Source organism: Coturnix japonica, chromosome 16, assembly GCF_054131305.1.
Source record: "Coturnix japonica strain WE chromosome 16, WE-NBRP24, whole genome shotgun sequence".
NCBI lineage: Eukaryota > Metazoa > Chordata > Aves > Galliformes > Phasianidae > Coturnix > Coturnix japonica.
Genome location: NC_140678.1, coordinates 8,126,541 through 8,147,845, shown reverse-complemented (window position 1 = coordinate 8,147,845; position 21,305 = coordinate 8,126,541). Strand labels below are relative to the sequence as shown.

Here is a 21,305-nt window from a genome sequence, read left to right as displayed (position 1 = left end):
CACCTGTGCACAGCTACATAAAAGCCTTCTGAATACCAAATACATTAATTATAGACTGCATTGCTCGGCTGAACCTCCACAGAATTCATTGGGCTTGTATTCTCACACTAACAAAGGAGAGACGCTGAAGAGTGCTGGATGAGAAGGATGAAGGGAGGGAGGGATGGAAGAAAGTTCATGTTCTTATTTACAAAACACAATTATCAATATATATGTACTGAGAGTAAAATCTGAATCCAGTAATAGATCTAAATCCAAAGTTGGAGGTGTTTCCTCTCATGAGCAGGCACATCAAGGTTTTACGTCAGACCCTGGACAGAAAGAAGATACTCCCCTTTTGCAGCATCTGTATGAAAGAGCACTGTAGAGTATATATGTATTTAAGCAATACCTCCTGGTAGTCATAAACTGATTCTGACTCCTTACAGTAATGTGAGTCTACCCCAGAACTCTGCAGCTGCTCTCATAGCTGACACACTCCTTTACTGTTAAAAGTTAGGCGGTGCCCTTGAAGAGTTATATGAAATACATTAGCAGCTCCTTTTGCTCCATGTTCTACACCACTAACATGACACAGTATGGCAAACACGAAACTTGGATTTACCTAATAAGCTATCACCATCACCATGCCCTTTTTGCTCAGGCATCCAAACACAGGAATATCACATTCATAGATGTTCACAAAGCAGTAGAAACTTCAAATTCCTCTAACAGCTACATAACCTGTGACCAAGCTAAAAAATGGAATCAATAAATAACCTCTCCTTCTGAAAGCTGCCCCAAGATATTTAATGTCTACAGATGATCAAGGTTAAAAATGTTCCAAATCTTTACTTAAAGAAAAATGAACGTTCAATCAAACAGAAATCTGAATCAAAACTACCAGATGATTCCTGCTGATGTTTTCCAGGGAATTAGATTCACAAAATGATGAAAGAGCCCTTTCATCTCCATGCATGTGTCAGAGGACTCCCCAGAGTCCAACCGTACAGACTGCCCCAGTGGATCAGGTACTCAGCCTGTTGGAACCATGAGGAGATGGGGCATTTGGGAGGGTGAAGCACTGTCTTGCACTCAAACACTTCAGCCAAAATTAGTTCCAGTTCATATAATTTAAACGAACAAACAAAAAACTGTAACAACAAATGAAACCCACATTCACCTGTAAGCAGAGGAAGACACAAACCAGGAAGCAAGGGAGCCATTTGCCATCACTGCACAGAACTATCATGTCGTAATTCTGCTGTTTAAATATGTGTTAAAGATGCATGAATTGAAACCAACACGCCTCGTTCCTTCTTTGTTCTTTTGCTCTTTGAACTTCCCACCTTTGGGTCTGCTTCACTCTATTTTGATCTGAATGGCATTTTGGCCACATAGCTTAAAAGATGAGCAGAATTGCTTGCACAGCCATAATCAGGCGAGGATGCATTACAGAGAAGAGATGGGAAATCCAACAGTTCAATACTATCTAGGATTGTGATGGTGCATCAATGAAGTATAGGAGAAGAGCAAGCACAGTTCCAAATGATCTACAAATCCTTCTTGTATATTATTGGATTTGCCATCCACTCACTGACCATTTTAACTGCTCACTGTATGGAAGATGAATAGATTGCACCTGGACAAAGGGCCATGGTAGTGATTAAACATTCTGCTTCTGATTAATATCACAGTAAGGTATATTTACCATCTGGGGAGGAGAGAAATTTATCTCTGTTCAAGAAACATAAGAAAATGATAAAGAAACACAAGAGATGAATAATATCTGAGTCAGCAGAAAACACTTAATGACTTTGCAAGGGTCTGCCTCAGTATGTAAGAAACACCTCCCAAACAAAGGGCTACAACTGCTGCAGTGTTTGCAAAACACTCAAAGGCACAAATGCAAAAAGAGAATGAACAGAAGTGCCATCCGTTCAAAACATGAGGAAAAAGGGGAAAACACCCTTAACAAGGTAATGCTTTCTGAAACCTGCTCTTAGTGAGCAGTCACTTCTCATCCTCTTTGTGGTCATGAAAAATGTGAAGTTACCTGGGCAGCACTGACTTAAAACCCAATTGTTTCATAGCAAATGAGGCATGAAACTTATTATCAAAAAACATGATGTCTGAAGTACATGCTGTCATTTTGTTTTCCCAGAAGACAGCTTCCGAATGCCTGAACTGACTGCAAGACATGGCTGGAAATACAAGAATTAGTGGCTCTTCTTGAGCAAAAGCAGAGTTGTGAAGCCAACATCTACAGCACTGTATCTTTGTGAGATAAGAGAGTAAAATGCCTCTACAATCAACTGATACATTACCTTGTTTTTCAGAAGATGGCTGCAAAATGCAGTTAACCCTCCACATATTTGACATTTGACTTGGCAGAATGGTCCTTAAAACTGGCCTGCTGGTAGAGGAATAGCCTTTTGATGCAGAAAAACACCTATAAAAAGTTTCTGAAAAGAAAAACCCACAAACTACTAAGTTCTTTAGTAGGTCTTGTGCAATATGAGGGTGACGGCACCTAAACAAGTGTGAGAGTTAAGGAGAAATGCCCCAGGGGCACAGGATGCTAACTAAAAGCTGGCTGATACCTTGAACAATTTAACCACTAGACAGGCAGTTATGAGAATTGTATTAGGATGATCAAGAGTTTGTTCCATCCCCAGATGCATCTATGCTTCTGAAGTTTGCAGGATGTTCTCTGGATGATATTCTTTTTGGAAACATTTAAAGAATCACTTGTTTTTGTCTTCAACTAATAATCATGGGAAGCAATATATTAGGTACCAACAACCTTTGGAGTACTGGTTCCAGGACTCTGCTAGCACATCATTTACATACCATTTAAACAGAGCTAAAACAAAAGTCCCCTTACTAGACTTTCCCCAGTTTTAGAAAGGTACAGCATTGAGTAGAGCATTGAGTAGGAAGTAAATAGGAGGTTTTTGTGGAGAGAGAATATCTGAGTAAGGAACTTGCAGTGTACTGTAGAGATTTCAGAGTTAAACTATTTCCACACAGTCAAGCACTTTCAGGTAATCCAGAATCCTATGATCTCACTGCATCTCATGGCAATAATCTCAGTAGTTACCTGTTGGTCTTTAAGACAGCTGCCCTTAGAGAACCAGAGATGAAGAGTTGTTATGTGAATTTCATGTTCTCCAAGGATTTCCAGGTTCTGGGGGAAATACTCTACTGTTCTATTAGTAATGTAGCCCCAGAGACAAAAATTCAACTCCCTTTTTGCTTATTTTCAGATATAGCTACTTTGTTACCCTGCCTCTGCTGGGAACTTACTACACAGTTAATGCTCCTGAATGACTTCATATACTGTATGTGCTAGACTGAGGTCAAGAAGGAATTCTTGCCTGTGTTCCAAAATACATTTTGTTAGGACCACTAAAGGTTTAGCACACCTTTCTTCGGCTCACTGGAGACTGTACACTGAACACTATGAAATCAGGTGGGAGAAATCCCCCATTCACACAAGATGCCTCCATTAGACCAGTCATTTCCCCAGTAGCTATTACCTTGCTTCGATCTACCGCTCACTGACTCTGACAGAGCAAATAGTTTATTCTAGAGAAGTAGCCAGTGTCCAGCCTGCTCCTTCATCCTCCTCACAGCAGTAGCGGAAAAGTAAGGCTGCAAAATGCCCTGAGCAGAGAGAGCTCTAAGAGGAAAATTAAAAGACACATCCAGTTATAAACGTTGACAGGTGAAAATGTTCGCTGTTGGAGGGAGATGCTGAGATGCCAAGTCAATGCCACGCACACCAGACACCATGACAAAAAAAAAGACACAAACGCAGAACATGAACCGTAGGAGTTTCGTAACATAAAAGACCTCTGGCTTGTGATCTATGTACCTTTGCCATGAGACATATCACCTGGAAGTCAGATCTGTCCAGTACTGGATTAACTTCTCTTTCCATGGCTTGACCTGTCACCCGGAGTACTATAGAGACGGGCACTCAGAAATGCACATTTAGAAAATTAGATAGATGTATTGAACATAAGCACTGTGCAATTAATCTCACTGATCACAGCTGGAGTGGTCAGAGCAATTTCAGCATGTTTTCTGCAAAATAGAACCTTATCAACTAAATAAAGATCGTATTTTCATCAAGGTCGAGTGACAGTCATCGTTTTCTTCTGACACTGTTAATCCTGCTCTGATAGGAAACATCCATATGTGTATCTTTCTCTAGGTGAGAAAGTCAGTCAAGACAGTCTTCTGCAACACGCTCTACCAAAAACAAACTTAAGCTGCAGTCAGACCCATTGGCTCCCACTTAAACACCCACTATTCATTACACAGTACAGAGGTCTGGAAAAGGGATTGCCTGCAAGGTGTTTAAACCACCTCTGCTCACAGTGTAAAGCACACAAGAAAGACATCCCACAGTGTAACCATTTAGGTCGCTCCTGTGTAGCACCTGCAGGCCCCGAGTTCAACTCTGCTTTGGCAAAGGTACAAAAATAATTTGGGTTATTTCCATCCTCACAAGAGGAAAGCATAGAAAGTGTTCAAGTGTTTTTTGTGGTAACTACAGAAGACAACAGCACTGGTTCTAAGCTATAAACACTTCCTGCTCCTTAAACCATGAAAGACAGCTCTAGTCTTGGCAAAAGTAGACTATAATTACCATTGATGTAGTGACACACCACCAGTAAGCAGAAAGACTCTGCTGAGCTCCCTGTGCTACCTAAATGGAGAAAGACTGGATTTCATCTTTACAGAGTAAGATTAAACCGAGTGGAACCCCACACTGCAACCTCCAGTTCTGATGGATAATCAGTTTTTTATTTCATAGTCTATGCATTATTTTATTTCAAAGTCTGAGCTGGGGGAGAGGCCTGGATACAGCTGCTCTCCTGCCCATAGCAGTGTGCTCTCTTTATTCTGCATTCTTCCTTTGGTTGCTTTAGGCCTCTTATTCCCTCTAAAATCAAATTATGCAGTTCTCTTGGCGAGACTCAAAGAAACCCAGAAGCAAAATATTAATTTTCTGAATCAGAATCAATAAGCTGCACAATCCTTTTCAATGAATTATTTATCATAAAATAGAATACACTTACAAGCCAAGCCCCTTGGTCCCCACATCTCCCTTTTCCTGATCTTTTGCAAAAAGCTCCTGTAATATGGCAAATCTTTAGACAGGAGCAAACAATGTAATGTTTACTTGTACTACAAATGCCAACTAATTGCACCTAACCCATCAGAACTCCATAAATCTGCAATTCCACCCACTGGAGTGAAAATGAACAAGTAACCATCACACTGCCTTCAGCAGTGACATCCCATCCCCAGATGACACAGAACCTTGAAGGGACAGAGCGCTTTGCTTTTGACCACCACAAACAGATATGGAATGGCATGGGAGCTGTACAAGGTAAGGGATTTTTCTTTAATTCTTAACTTCTTTAAAAGTATTTGTCATTAGAAAGCTGCTATATTGGTAAAGGTTCATCGCCCACACAACATCAGGAAAAATGAAATGAATGCTCACTAACATGAAACCAACCAAAGAAAAAGGTAATGGAAAACCACACAAATGAGAGAAAGTGCTCATGGAGTTGGTATGACCAACTTATTTTCAGTGTCTGGGACAAGTCAGAGTTCAATATTTTCCTTCCCTGAAGTTACTTTCATGCAAAAACTCCTCCAGCTCTAATTCAGAATTGGAAAATCTGATTTATATCTCAAATTCATCCACCTGGCCAGGCTTCAGTAGCTCTCTCTAATGAGACACCAACGATTTCTCGGATGGCTGTCCCCAGTACTGAAACCATTTAGGATACATGTTAATTGCTTCATTTATGTGTTCATATGTACAAGTGAGCACAGCTATACAAAAGGAATGTCTCTATATTTTAGTTCTCTTTTTTTCATTGTTCCCCATAAACATTAAAAACCACGAACAAGCTTGTAAGAATGGTTTCAGGCATGAGGAACAGGTGGTGCGAATGTCAGTTAAGTATTCCTGCAGGGGGAAGACTGGAAGTTTGCTGTAAATTATGGGGGCATTTCTGCAACAGAAAAAATTGGCTTTTCATTGATGAAGCTGGAAGCACTCTTTGATAACAAACCCACTGGGAACTTCAAATCATATCACATCACTCAGTTATTTTTTCCTCCATTTGTCTTGGAAAAACAATATTGCAAGAGTAAGTGCTTGCATGTAGAACTAGGAATAGCATGGTTTAGAAAGAGCACATACATTTCTGCTTCATCACAGCTGAAGCATCCCATATTCTGACCTTTACCCAGGCCAAATTCCCCACATATGAGGCAACCTCACTTGCATACATCCCATTGAACACAGGAAGCTAAGAAATGAATTTTGCAATTAGGAAAAAACACCTCCCATATGGTTGTTTGGATAATGACTTCATCACACGCACCAAAAATCACAAACCTATGCTTCATATGTCTGTAGGATACAATGCTGTGAGGAAAAGAGGAATGACTGTGCGAATCCTTGCAGAATCAGGCATACTGTTTCTAAATCATACCATCAAAGTCCTTCACCTAGAGAACATCTTCCCTGTAGGAGATTGACTCCACAGAGGAGATCTGAGGTGGACAGAGTATCACCTGAAACTTCAGTTTCCTGTTGATGAATTCACTGAGACAGTGCCATCCATATGCTCAAGTAATATTTTGAGAGGAAAATGAAATTTGTAAGGAAACTGTCACTGACCTTAGTGCCCGGTCTGTTATTGTTATCTCTTCCTCCAGATCTAGGAGTAGCGCTGCCTGAGCCATCACCTTCTTGCTGCAGGGCAAGGATTTGAGGTGCAGAATGAGCAGAGCAAGGCAAAACTTGCTTCCCATCTCCTCCAGCTCTTGAGTTCCCAGCTGCAGGCCCTGGTGGAAAAAAGGAGGAAGTTTCATTGCTGAGTGTACAAAGCGCAGGTGTTGGGAGACTGTTTTTCAGAAGGACAGCTCTTAGTATTACAGTATCACCTCATTCAGGTTCCCATACAGTCAATCATGAATTCAATGATAGCATTTGTTCTACAGGATCTATTCTAAAATAGCTTCTATTTTACAGAGGCAACAGAGGCAAGTAGTGTAACTGCTCTGGTTACTTACACTGAAGTTGTCACTGTACAAATTAGACTCATACCCCAAGAGGATCTGACTAAATACACTCTTACAAATCATTAGGTCTCATCTTTTTTCTCTCTCTAGAAGCGTCATCTCCCTAAGCAATGGGAAACAAATAGGTTTTATGACTGTAAATACTGGACAGTGGCAGAGATTAGAGAAAAAACAGTGAAGAGGGGAAGGAGGGAACATCTTCAACAAGTTATGAATTGCTTTTTAAGAAAATCAATTGCAAAGTAATTGCAAAATAACAAATAACTCTGAGGAATTTCTCAGTGTATTAAAAGCCTATGTCTCTAGTAGGGACGTGCAGGCAAAGAAATGCAAAAACAGGACTGGGATTATCAACATCACCTTTCCAAGAGGACTCCTTCAAGCTGTGGATCCTCACATGGAAGAGCCCTGACTTTGAATTGTCTGTGCATGCTTTTTCACTACTTAAAAAAATAAAGACCCAACAAAAAAGTAACACATCAAGGGCCTACATAGGAGTAATCCGGTGTAATTACTGGTAGTTTCTCACAAGCAGTGAGATGGCAAGAGACCAAAAAAAACCTCCAAAACCACAAAAGAGTCACCGAAAATAACCCAAAGAAACTGCAAAATCCCTCATCTTTGGCATTTAGTGATCACATCATGTGTTACTCCTTAATGCTATCACACCAGGGGTTGAATCAATTGCTGAACAATTGCAGCCTTTGTCAGTATCAGCCCCGTGTGCTTTTGAAGCACAAACCATTTCTGCAGCCAACCTTCTGACAAGAACTCCAATCCCATTTCCAAGACTGTTTCCTTAGCAACTGCCATAAGTCCGTGCTCACAGCCCTGGCACCAGCCACAAGCACAGTGTGTGCTCCACACCAGCATGGCCTGCTCTTGACCCTTCACTCGGTGTTTGTTACTGCACATCTTACAGGTAACAGAGCCCATATATTATATATATTATATATTATATATATATAATATACCAGTAACTGATAACAGGGGGCTGAGCTCCAGTCTCCTGTTTCTTAGTAGTTAGTTTTGTTTTGCCTTCTTTAATTTGTTTATGTTTCCTATGTAAGGTTGCACTTATAATTTCTCTAGGATCTTCTGCACAGCTGAGAGAAATTGGGAGCCAACAGCATGGAGGTGGATGGAAAAAAGAGGCTTCCCAAGTGACCATCTACAGCTCCCTTGTAATGCTTTTTTTTGGTTCATGTTTGTTAGAGGCCACAAAATGTCTTACAAGGCGAATGCCTTCACTTCAACTCCAGCAAGTCCAGCATGTACAAATAAAATCTAACATTAAAGCAGCCCTATCTGATAACAAACACATTTTCCTATAGTAACCACATTGAAATTCTGCTTGTTTTCTCAAACTATATGAATAAATATGAATAGGTAATTATAATAATGAATAATGAACAAATAATGCATTATTTTGAGCTTGTACATATACTGAGTGGTTGGACAGCTAGATAAGCAGAGGACACGCCTAGAAGAGCACACAAACAATATGAGAAAACAGAGCCTCCCTGCCAGGCGTAGACAAAGGACTCTGGAGATCTGACTTCTGCTCTCAGAAAGTCTCTTAAATATCTTTAAAGCAGTCAGCAAATCTCTAACACCATTTCTTCTCCCATCCTAATCACTGCAAGCTTTGCTAAGTAAGAGCCAGGTGCAATGAACTATAGTAATTATTAATAATGGGAAGAAAATAGATGAAGAGGCTTAGAGGAACCAATGGTCATTAATACAAAACAACGAGGGCCTAGCAGCTCTACATAGATTCCTCACTTCCATTATTTTACTTCAGAAGACATTTTAGTGTGGCAGTTACAATTGGCAGGTGGAAATGGTGACATTTCTGAGCAAAAATAAGTCACTTCCACAGCAAAGGAATTATTCTCTCAGGGGTAAAAAATACAAGGAACATCTTGGGGCTTTCCCTGGGGTGTATCTTAGGGTCCTGTTTCCAGGATCCAGGCAGCACACTAAATACCTATCAATCCAGGAGATGCGAATAGTGACAGTGCTAAAACTCAGCCTGTGGGCTTACAATTCCCCAGGGTTTTATTCAGGATATGAAGAGGCCTTAGGAAACTATGAACAGAGAAATAATAATAATAAAAGTATAATACACCTGAGAAGCCTCAGACAGTAAGTGCTCATGCTCTGAAGTTAGCTGCTTTATGATGGACCCATATTGCTTCGAGAACAGACAGCTCGGGAATAACAGCTGGAAACCTCAGCTAGAACATTACAAGTTAACACATTTAATTCACTTCAAACACAGGCAGTCTTTTATTTTCCAACTCAGACAATGCTCTCCCTCTTCTTCCTCAGCTCTCAGCAGAGGCAGGAGCTGGAGCTGCATTGGTGACTACCATTAAAGTGAAGATGCTGACAGAACTGATGCATCAAACTAACAGCATTAATGATATCTGCCAGCAGTGCCAAGAGCTGGTGCTCTGGGTAGAAACCAGCCCCTCCTGCCTTGCTTGAAATTCTTGAAATTCTACAAGAGATAAAGAAAGAGAAGTGGTGAACTTTTGATTTTGGTTAAGAAGCTCCACAGCAGTCAAGCTGGATTGTTTCTACTCACAGTGACAATATATAACCCGTTTGCCACTACCATGCAGGAGGAAGCTGTTCTACCTGCCATCAGGTCCTCTGCAATGTCCTGAACTCTCAGAGACCCTATCTTTCCCCATCACAATCCTACATGGCTCCATCCTCCTCTGGAGGCATCTGTATGAGAAGCGGAGTGCAGTGCAGTCTTCCAAGCCAGCAAAATCTAAGCAAAGTCTGAATCAGAAAACTGTACCAGAAAGCTGCAGACAAGATCATCAGTCTTAATTAGTTTAGCCTCATGGATATGCTAACAAAGGTATTCTTCTTTGATGATCAGCTCATATCTTTGCATAGTTTCTGCTCTTCATAACATGAAAGTGCCAGTCTGGATCAGCATTGGCTCAATACACACATTGCTGCGCAATACAAATATGCCCACTGGTCCCCTGGGCCCCCTCATGCATGTCTTTTGAAGACATAATGTTAAAGGATAACAGGTTTATAGTTTCCTGGCTGTTATAAAGAATAATGGAACTAGACATTATTTGCTAATCTCTTCTCATTTTTTCATACCACAGCAGACAGTATGGTAAGAGACATCACCATGCTCTAATATCTGGATGTATCTGTATATATGATTTGGTGGGAAGAAACATTCCAGAGGAACTCAACATGGCTAATCAGATGAATTAAATGAACACAACCTATTAGCTCTTGGTCTAGTTAAACCAGTACATTTGTTCTCTGCCCAAACTGTTTTTATCATAACAGGGCAGTGAGGTGTTCATCTGCATCTCCTAAATGACACTGTGTCACAGTAATAGGAAACACGGAAAGAGGGGGAAAAATAAGAAAGCTATTCCGTGATTTATCATTTGGCCAAGATAATGGCAATAAAAATTCTCCTAATGAAAGTTGATGAAATTATACCGGAAAAAGAGTTCATTCGCATTCAGCACTGATGCATCAACTATATATTCACAACTAAATGCTTCCAACGTCTCTCAATTTACCTAAAAACACATCACAGGCTAAGAGACAATGTAATGGGAAAACTTCGTTATTCATTACTCATATGCTTTAAACAACCCCACAAGCCAAAGGCAGCGATAGTTTCATAACACAGATATTGTTGAAGGTGGAAGGACTCCAGAAGTTAAATTAGAATTTTCTCTCTCCACCAGGGTAACAAGAGCTGCAGTTAAACTGGAGTTGAAAGATATTAATAAACACAAGTAGACAACAGATTTCAGAGCCATCATTTTTCTCTTGCGTTCAGAGAAAAGGGATCTTTGGCACACAGTACGGTCACTTTTGGGCACTGTTCAATCCTTGAGGCAATATTTTTCCCTGCAAACTTACTTCCAGTCAACACATACACACACACATGCAGAGTATACTCTGCATCTCAACAGCTTTACACATGCACAATGGTTATGCCCTAAGGCTGGGTATAAATAAATTGGCAGTCTGGTTTCCCACTAATTCCATCAGTGAGCTCTCCATTGGAATACTAATAGAAACTACTTCGAGGCTGCACAGGACAAACCACACAGCTGAATGAAACATTTGGTGCCTGCAGATGAAATTTTAGCCTGGGCCAGCCCCAAAAGATAGTGTCCTTTAAACCCCTGTGAAAGAAAACATGCTGATGCACAATGGGGAACCAGCTATTGAGATGAGGACAGTAGGGAACAAGCCAGTTTTTCTCATGGCCCAGAGATCCCTAAGCAGTAGGTATGACATTCTAAACAGACAAAGTTTAGGGGATAGAAATTTGGGCCAAAAGATTTCAAAGGGATTAAGCAAGCAGAAAAGGCTGAAGATGGAGAAAAAAAATTGGGTAGCTTGAATTTCTAGAAAGATGAGAGGGGTTGAGTTAAAGACAGAAGATAAAAGGACTGGAGAGATAAAAGGATGAGAAAGAGGGAGGGGTGGTTGAGGTCAGTGGATGCTGATGTGGAGGAATGATAACGAGGAAAACTAATGGAAACCTCAATCCCCATCTCACTGTTGGAGAGGTGTGCTTCGTTATGAATGCCCATCCTCGCTTTCCTCAGTACTTTGGCTACTAGGTGAGGAAACAAGGCCCAGCTTGCTGTCAACCCTCCCTGAAAATCTGCTGAATTTAGCTGATGCTCTGATTCAGCTGGGACTGAGCAAACTTCTTTGTTTCGTCACAAGATGGGTTATTGATTTGTCATTCAAACGGACTCTTTCCCTGGCTAAAGATGCTACAGGCTAGATTGTTCAAGGGATGGAGGAAAGCAGATCAGAGAGCAGAAAGAGGCCTGAAAGGCCTGTTTGTAAGAGAACTGAGGATTTAGCAAATGGTAAAACTGGTTGTCAAGTTCTACTTATTCAGATAGCATAGATAGCCAACCAAAGTAAGCATAAAGATGGGGATATATTCTCATCACCCTCCCCCAGAGACTGCACACTCACACAGAGCAGTAGTGGTTGGGTATGGAATGCTTCCATACTTGCTGGATGCTGGTGCACCTCTTTCGCATTGCTTCCTGAGATGGAAGGTAGTACATGGTACCAGAAGGTCCAGTTTTGCCAGATCACTTCTTGGGTATCACTGGGACCAATGCATACATTTATGTGGGGCATAACTGTGAAAAGTGGCTGAATCAGGAATAAAAGATGGACAAAAATAGAAAGCAAAACCAACGTAGATGAGCCATAAAGAAGGTCCAGAGGGCAAAGAACAAAAGTAGTGGGAATTGTCAGTATGTTTTTGTTGTTGTCATTGTTTGTTTGTCAGGAAAAACAACAACAACAACAAAACAGAAAATAAATAGAAAAAATAAGTGCTAATTCTTGAAAGAAAACAAATAGTGCTCCAGATAATTAACTCTCCTACTTGGCAGACAAGAAGAAGAAATGGGGAAACTGTTCAAGGTCATACAGTGATTCTGGGGCAGTGTAAGAAAAGAAAACTACTTTACACTGGTGACAACCAAGTGCTTTGTTCAAGAACATTTCTGTCTTTAATGCAGGTTCCAGTACTGGCAACAGGTTAACTGCTGTTACCCCATCTGACTGTGCCTTCAACATTCATCTGTAGTCTACCCACGGCTTTCTCTCACTCGTACACCTTCTGCTGTGTGAACTCTATGGAACCTGGAACAAGTCACAGCCAGGTTATAGCCTGAGGTGCCTGAAGATTAAATGTGAGGTGGAGCTCTAAGTACATCTGAGAGTCTGTGTCAAATGAATTAGCTCATAAAAGCAGTCTGGGAAAGCAAGAAGTTGAATTTTTGCAAGTCCTAAATTGGCAGTTTAATCCCTGGATCACTTTTCCTCCCTCTCTACTTCCACTTCTCTGCTTGTATGAATAACTTCAGCATACAGAAAAGTGAGCAGACTCCAGGCCCACCCAAGCATTTTCAGCTATGAGTTTAACTCATTTGGTCATATTTCACCGTGGGAGTTAAATAACTTCCTAATCCTGGCTGGTGATCACCACATGCTTGGCAACAAAAGGATTTATGATGTTTATTCTGGCTAACGTAAATACAGATGCTATTCAGAAAGCGTCTAACCTGTTTTGAACATTCTTAGTACAGTATTTGTCTCCATAATGTCATTCACTATCAGGTTCTCCTGGTTAATTATGTGTTATATAAAGAACCAATTGTATCTTTTCATGAAATGCCCTCCATATTGTTCTATGTTACACAACACCTTGTTATTTTTCTGTGTGGCTTTAAAGCAGAGCAAGTATTTATAGTTACTGGGAAATTACAAAGTAGATTTTATTTTGAAATTCACTATACTATAATCTGCAATATAGAAAGCTTTGAAGCCTTTCCCTCTTACTCTGATAAAACATATGCCATTCTGCCCATCCCAGAGGTGATGAAAATATGTATTGACCAAAATGACACAGCAACACTAGTACGCTTTTCTTCCCCATACAAAATAAGACCCCATGATGGATCATGGTATCACTTTTGCACCAACATAATGATTTAGGCACTAGAGTGCATTTAGAAAGAAGCCAGCACAGCATGACCCAGACATCACAGCATGCTCCAGCCTGATAGCTGTCTGCCCCACAGGATCTCTGGTGCTCTGTTCCCATGCTAGCACATTACAGACACAAGCAGACCGGCAAAGCTGCATGTTGGCCTGATAGCAACGTTACATGGAGTGGAATTTAATGGGGTGGCGAGTTTGCTTCCTGCTATGCTGCCACCAAATATCCACATCACTGTGAAGCCTCTCCCCAGCACAGTGCTGAGTGTTACTGCTGAGCTCTCTGCACTCTTTCCCTTTCTCTCTCAATAGCTCAAGTATCTCTAATACTCTCCCATATCGAATCTGCCTTCCAGGCCACTGTGTGCTTCCTCTAGCCCCCCCTTTCATTATCTCTTTTGCCTTACAAAGAAAATAACTCATAACAGACAAAGCAGTCCAAAGGAGGTACTACCATTCACGTCTATAGGGATATTATAGCATCTTCCAAGCCTACATTTTCTCACATACACAAGCATCTTACTCACTTTCTTCTTTATTGTTGCTGCTGCACATGGCACAGATATCTTTATTGAGCTGTCTTTCTAATCGCTACTTATGTTTTCCTGAACAGTCAGAGCTAATTCAGAACCCAACCATGTGTTTGAATGCTTTAAACTATTCCTTCAAACATGCTTTACCCCGCCACCGTCTGTATTTTATCTTCCATTCCCGTAACCACAGTCTTGCTGTCCTCCTTCCTACTGTATAATTCATATCAGCTGCAAACAGTAAATCTTAGCATTTTACTGTTCTCCTCATTTCTCAGTCATTAAAGAAATACAGACCAAAACAGAGTGGTAGCTGGAGTCACCTTACTATCCATTTCTTCCCACCCCAGTGATGATTAATACATCCCACCTATTTTTCCAGACTTTTAAGTAGATTTTCACTATACAAATGACCCTTTTGTGCCTCACCCCAAAACTCCAATCCCTTTGGGATTTCTTTTGGGTGAGGGAAACTCTCTTCTCCTTAGTTCTGACTTAACTAGGATGTCCACCAATGCTGCTCACTTAAATATGAGTCTTAACAAATGACAAACTTTGTATACTGCATCTCCCTTCACTCATGCCATCAAGGCAATTAACTCAGTCACTGTGCTTCCCTGCCCTTGTGTTTCTCGTAGGTTTTTTCTTTTTTTGGTGGTTCTCAACCTCTGGAGTAAATTTTAAAACATAAGGAATCAGAATGAGCACATTGTTTAGCATGTTTGAGATGTCTGCTATCTACCCCACTGGCCATTATTAATGATTTTACCAGTTTGAATCTTCAGTTCCTTTGTTCCCTTATAACTCTTACAGCAATAAAACCTGAGGTTTACCTGATTCTGTGTGTTGTAGCCTTGGTTGAATATAAAATAACACCGACAGATAACGTGCAGACATTGTCTTCCTGCATAAAACAGCCAGAGTGGTCCCACAGCATTCTGCTCTGTGCCTGTCCTGGCTGCCTACCAGCTCTGCCAACATGCCTGTGGCCCCAGGACAGCATAAATAGCTCCAGCATGCATCCAAATCTCAGCCTTCACAATTCCTTATTATTCCAGTCCTGAGGGTCCACTGTTTCCTTCCAGAGCCTTTTGATTATGCCTTGGAGCATGCTTCTTTTTTCCAGATCTAAGTCTGTTCTATACTAAATCCCTCATTTCCTCTGACTCCTGCTTCCATTGGCACCAGAGCAAAACTTCTACCCGATGGCAGTCCCCTTGCCTGGGCCACGCCACACGCCAGCTCCTGCAGTTAAATTGCCATGCACATATTCACAGATCAGCCCAAGACCTTCTCTTTGTTGGTCTCCTTAAACATTTACTTTAAACACGTCTTCATAAAGAGACTCATGAGTGAGAGGTAAGGGCACAGAGCCATCTGCAGCTCTGAGCCTTCCTTTCTCGTTTCTCAAATTTCACATATATTGTATGGCTGTCCCCTTACACTGCGCCTTTTCCCCTATATTATGAAGGATTCCTCATGTCAATTTTCTATCTTTTTTCATTTCACAAGTTCTCTTTGGTTATCTTCAGCCAGCTGCCAAAGCTGGTTTCCCCACCTAACACACTTCCAAGTGATCAGTGACAGTAAGCAACTACAATTCCAGAATTCATTGTATTAGCACTTCTAAAGCAACAAAGGAACCATTGATTTCCCAAGCCAAGGATACACAGGAAAGCACAAAAGGCATACGTGCCCAGTTCAGATCAGAGAGGAAAGAGACACACTGTTTGGTGAGGAATCCAGCCTGGTAACTGCTCCCTTTGAAGGTGAAGGATGGGAGTACAAAGAAGGGGCTTGTTGGCTGTGTTCTAATGGGTGTTAGCATAATTATTCTGATACAGGATGCTTCTTGCAGCTTGAATATGTCAGAAAGTTACCTTAACAGACGTATTTTACCAAAAGGCCCAGGGAGAAAGAATGATCTTTTTACAAGAAGGTTGGGTTAGGAGGGACATCCTGTGAAGGGTCTTGGGAATACAGACCACACAACCAGATGCCAGACATCAAGATAAGTTCCTCCAGGTGAAACAGTTGCCACCAGCTGCTAACCAGGATTTATAGGTCTGCGGAGTCCAAAGGCTCACTTTATTGCCAACCCAGATGTCCGCTGGTACAAGTAGTCTGATGGCTGATGGGGTTTTTTTAAACCACTCTTTTGGCTGAGAATATGATTAGTATCAAAAGAAAGGAACCAGCAAACAAAAACAACAGAGATCAAAACTGAATATTCTACATTATTACAGCAGATATGAGCCCCTGTTGCTTGCCCACAAGGAACCTACCAGCAGCATGAGCTCAGACGTTTGGACTTGTTTACCAAGGATGAGTGTCAATTAGACACAAACTTCTTCAAACCACCTATAAGCCTTTACTGCTCTTATAATCCCACCAGCAAAGGCTTACTTTAACTTCTCCACTTACTGTGCTTTTGGAAAGAAAGAGAAAAAGAAATCAGGTGTTTGAAGGCTGTAAGGAACAGACTGAAGAAAGGGAAACAAGATCAGAGAGACAGAAGTAGGGTGAGGGGGAGGCAACTATCTCTATCAAGTGGGATAACTGATGTGACTCACACAAAAGCAGCTTATATTTCCTCTTGTTCTGCAATGAATATTTCCACTTTGTCTTTTTCAGAGGAGACCAGCCAGAAGCAAATGCACAGCAGCTGAGTAATGCCTCAACCTCCAGAGCATCATGCAAAAAGAGAAAGACATGTAGGCCTCAGAAGAATAAACTAAGTTTCTCTGAGTCTTTGGAGACCTACTGACCGTTCACAGTGTGACGCAGGCAAACCTGTATTAACAGAGAAGATGCTGACTCCAGATTATAGGCTTTCAAGACTTCTTATCTTGCAGCTGTACTACCTGAGAAAATTTGCATAAGAACAAGCTGCCTCTTTCTTAGAAGTCTTTTTCAACCTGTTTTTATGATTTCCACTTAAAACGATAATCCTCTGTTTGTGACACTGCAATCATTTCTACTACAATCAAGTGTTCCATCCAGAAGGAGGATTACTGTCTCGGTTTGGGGAAGTAATATGGACCTCAGAAAGAACAAAGCAGCCAGTTTACAAGCAAATGACCTTGATAATAAAGAAAAAAAGAAAACAAGAGCGTGTATGATCAGATCTGCCTCTTCCAAGAGACATCTGATGCACTTCAGGCTCACAAGAACTGGTATTTCCTCAATATGTTCATACAATGGAGCTGGAAAAATTGGCAATGCCTACCTTCACTGTGCCAACCCAACATACACTCAGATTTTTCCTTAGACAACCTACCAACGTTTTAAATGTGAACACTGGAGACACGTATACAATAAACCTAGCACAGTACACAACGCCATGCATTTAGCACCATGTCTTTTGAGGAGGAGCATCGCCTCACATGGTGCCGAGTGTCAAACAACTGTTCTAAATCATTGCCACTGGCAGCTGCTCTGAAATCCAAAGAACAAACGGTTAAAATAAATGAAAGCAAAAGCCTTTTTCTTTCTCCCCCCAAGAAGATAATTTAGCATGACTTTCCACAGAACAATTTGCATGGGATTACCCACAATACACTGCATTATGGTAATACTCGACAATCTCTGATGCATATTAGACTGGCAGTGTTAAAAATCTGTCAAAGGAAAAATAAACGATACGGGAAAATGATGATGTAAGACAGGACAGTAAACACTCTGCACTTGTGTAATCTGCCAAAATTCACTCCAAAATTGGCCTGGGAAAAAGAATGAGAGAGTATTGCGCACTCGGAACAGCTTTAGGGAACATTCCCAACTCAAGCAGAAAACAATACCTGACTGAGACACGGACGTAATCACAGAGGAGTGGAAAATACAACAGATCCGAATGAGGAGCTGAATAGGAAACACGGAGTGATTTTCTTCATTTCTTTGATTTCCCACTGGGCAGTAACCTGGAGGGAATCTTCCCTCTTGTTCACCCAAAGCAGGTTCGGTTCACTACCCTTCACTACACACGTTCACTCAGTCTGCCTTCTGCTCCTCTCCAAGCCCCTCTGTATCTTCTTCTGATGCTGCTGGTGATCCTTAATGGACTCTGCACAGTCTCTGTGTTCAAAAGTGTTTGTCCCAAAACAATGAGCCCCAGAGCTGTATTAGTCGCAGAATCCAAACTACCAGCACCTCCTGCCCTCAGCCATGGTTGGCTGCTCAGCCCTTCAATACACTTCACCCAGAGAACAGGGACGCTAAGGATTTCTTGCACCGACCTCGTACTTTCCTACATAAAAAAAGCTGCAGGAAAATAGTATCAAATGAACTGATTTTGCCAGTTCCATGCATCATGTTCCTAGTAATTCAAGTAATTGTCTATCACTCCTCAAATCCCTAAGAATCGTGGAATTATAGATTCTTAGCTTAGGTTGGAAGGGTCCTTAAAGATCACAGAGTTCCAACTGTCTGCCATGGGCTGGTTGCCCCCACCAGCTAAGGCTGCCCAGGACACTAAGACACATTCCCCCAGGACACTAAGGGGGAATGAGGCATAGGTTTGGCCAAGAGGTGGGAAAGAGAGAAGTAGCATTTTCCATGTGGGTTTATTCAGTAATTCTCTCACCACTAAGTTGCAGAAAATGGAAGGAAAAAAAACCACAACAACCAACAAACAAGCAAGGGATGAGGCCAAATTATATTGCTGAAGAGGAGTTATAGAGATTAGTGTAGTAATTAATCAAGACAACCATGTCAGCAAGGGTCTGACCTTTATTCCTGCCCTAGTAACAGCTTTGTCCCCGATGACTTTTGGCTTGCATGCTAAAGCGATTTAGATACATCCCTCAATTAATCGCAGGATATCCTCTGGGAGATAGGAGAGCAGTACTGCAAGCTGCCAACAGGGATGCTGAATCAGAGGAGGAGTGACCTAGTGAAGGGCACCTAGTGAAGGACATCAGCAGAGATGGGGAGGTAACCCACAGTTCTCTTTACCTCCTACACTTCACCCCTCACTGCTGGAAGCAAAATTGTTTGAAGCATCTAATTCGAGATCCTGCCATATTTTAAAAGATTAAGATTTCCAAAAAATAAGAAAAATAATAAGAGTGTCTTAAAATAACTTGCGTCTTTTTCTGTAAAGAAGCAACAGCACCACATCAAACTCACTCAGGCAGGATGACAGGCAGCTGCAGAGATCACGGCAGCAGTTGCTTCCCTCTTCTCTCTTTTCTTGTGAGATAAAGACCTTCTATCAGGCAGATGTGCTGCCAATCCCACACTCGTAGAGAGTGTGGAGTCCCTTGCTCAGTGTTTTGGGTCACCTGCAGCTTCTAGAGTAACTAGCAAGCACTACTCTCTGACAAAGAACCTCAAAGCTCTGCAGATGCAGTTGTGCCCCTGAACATATGGGAGGGGAGTACCTTCTATCCTGCCCACTAGGGACAGACAAGTGGAATCTGAGCTCTCTCAGAAAGGCAGTGTACAACTACAGACCTTCAGTAAATAGAAGGACTAAAAAGCTACACATTCAGGAGAGTGGTGAAGCTCAAGATTGGCAAGAGATAGAAACAACACTAGGAGACGTCTGCTTCTATTAGAATAGCTATTATCACAGCAACTGAATACCTGAATCAGTTTTTGTCTCCTAAGAAAAATAACAAACGCATTTGCCCATCAAGTTTGTCCATTATGGCAGTTAGAAGCAGAGACTGTCAGAGCTTTATGCCTGTGAATTAAAGTCCCTGTCAGGATCTTAGCTAGTCAGAGTGAACAGAAGCCTTAAATTAATAGCTTAAGTTACAAAACTCAGAACAGCTAACACACATGTTGAGTACACCCAGCTGGTTGTGAGGTTTTCAGATACTTGTCTGAATGAACCCCAGATCTCCTGCTCAACACAGACAGGGTCTCGTATAAAGTCTGGAATAGATTTTCTAAGGTTTATTTTTAGCAGCTGTTCCACAGTTCTGATACAGAACAGAGACAACCCAGACATGATACTCTGATGGTGAAATGAATCATTCTTTCAGAGCTCTGAAAGCACTAACAGGCCATAAAGGTCCTCAGCCAGACCCGCCTGGGGCCTTTACCCATACCCTCTACCTATTCTAAGAGCCCCACTTCAGCTTAGGGCTCTGCTGTAAAACTGCAGGTCTGTAGCTCCTGTAGCAACGCTTACATGCTTTTACCTGAGCACACCCTATGGTGTGTATATGGTGTACCCTATGGTGAGACTCTGACTCACAGAACTGACTTCCCAGCATCACCTTGTCACTGTGGACCTGCCAAGTGGTTTCTGAGCTGTTTGATCCCACAAACATCACCCTAACGTGTGTTTTCACTTTGGATCTGCTACACTACCATGGACTTGCCTAATAATGTGGACTCGTGGCTGAATCCAAGTACTCTTCAGAAGCCTGGTCTGCTTACCTTGCTTGGAGACAGTGAGACTTGGCCTTGGCTGCCAAACAGAGACTATCTGGTATTATCTCAATTTCTCCTACTGCTAGCACTGACCCTAATTCTTTTCTCAGAAGAGGCACACATACTATTTTTCTCCCATATACCTCAATACAGAGATTACAACATCCTAAACCACAATTAGATTAGGCCACCAGAACTATCTCACACTACAATCCAGATACAAAAATAGATTCCCTTTCCTTAGCTATTGTTGGCAAACACGGGTTCTAGTGAGAGAAGTTATTTCTGGATTTTTACTGGCAAGCCTTCTTTTCAGAGACTAAAAGGAAGAGCTGGTGCTGGTGGAAAAATTGTTAGACATGACTTTGAAGAAATGGCAGTTTCTGCCAAGCTCTTATGTGTGTTTCTCTGTGGGGGGAAAAAGGCTTTATTAGCTTTTCTTTCCAGAGGTCACATCTGTGAGGGTAAGTGAAAGAAAAAGGCACGTATGGAAAGTCCTCCGTCTCAGATTGACAATCAGCTGCACAGTCAGTGCCACAAAAGCCCTTTTGCACTTGTGCCTCTTCTTTCATGAAGGAAAATCCCCATTTTCTTAGAACAAAATGATGGCTGAATGTGAATGCACTGGAGTTTCCCGCTGATTTTGGTACACTGTGTTATCTCCTACTTGGAAACCCTGAGCACTTCTCATCAGGCATTTATATAGATCTGTGCATACACACACATTTACATGATCACAGA

General features: G+C 41.5%; 1 protein-coding gene and 1 long non-coding RNA gene across 2 annotated transcripts in view; one reads left to right on the top strand and one right to left on the bottom strand.

The window, feature by feature from the left end:
• Positions 1-5,068: 5,068 nt before the first annotated feature.
• LOC146758235 (cytosolic carboxypeptidase 4-like) overlaps positions 5,069-21,305 on the bottom strand; it is a 72,693-nt gene continuing 56,456 nt past the window's right edge. The window contains exons 5-6 of the mRNA XM_085517283.1: positions 6,698-6,864; positions 5,069-5,144 (exon numbers count right to left, since the gene is read on the bottom strand). Coding sequence (XP_085373409.1) covers positions 5,069-5,144; positions 6,698-6,864 — 243 coding nt within the window. The remainder of the gene's footprint in view (positions 5,145-6,697; positions 6,865-21,305) is intronic.
• LOC146758236 (uncharacterized) lies at positions 7,635-10,287 on the top strand. Its single transcript, XR_014934949.1, has 3 exons — positions 7,635-8,023; positions 8,194-8,285; positions 9,436-10,287. It is a non-coding gene; the product is annotated as an uncharacterized LOC146758236 (long non-coding RNA).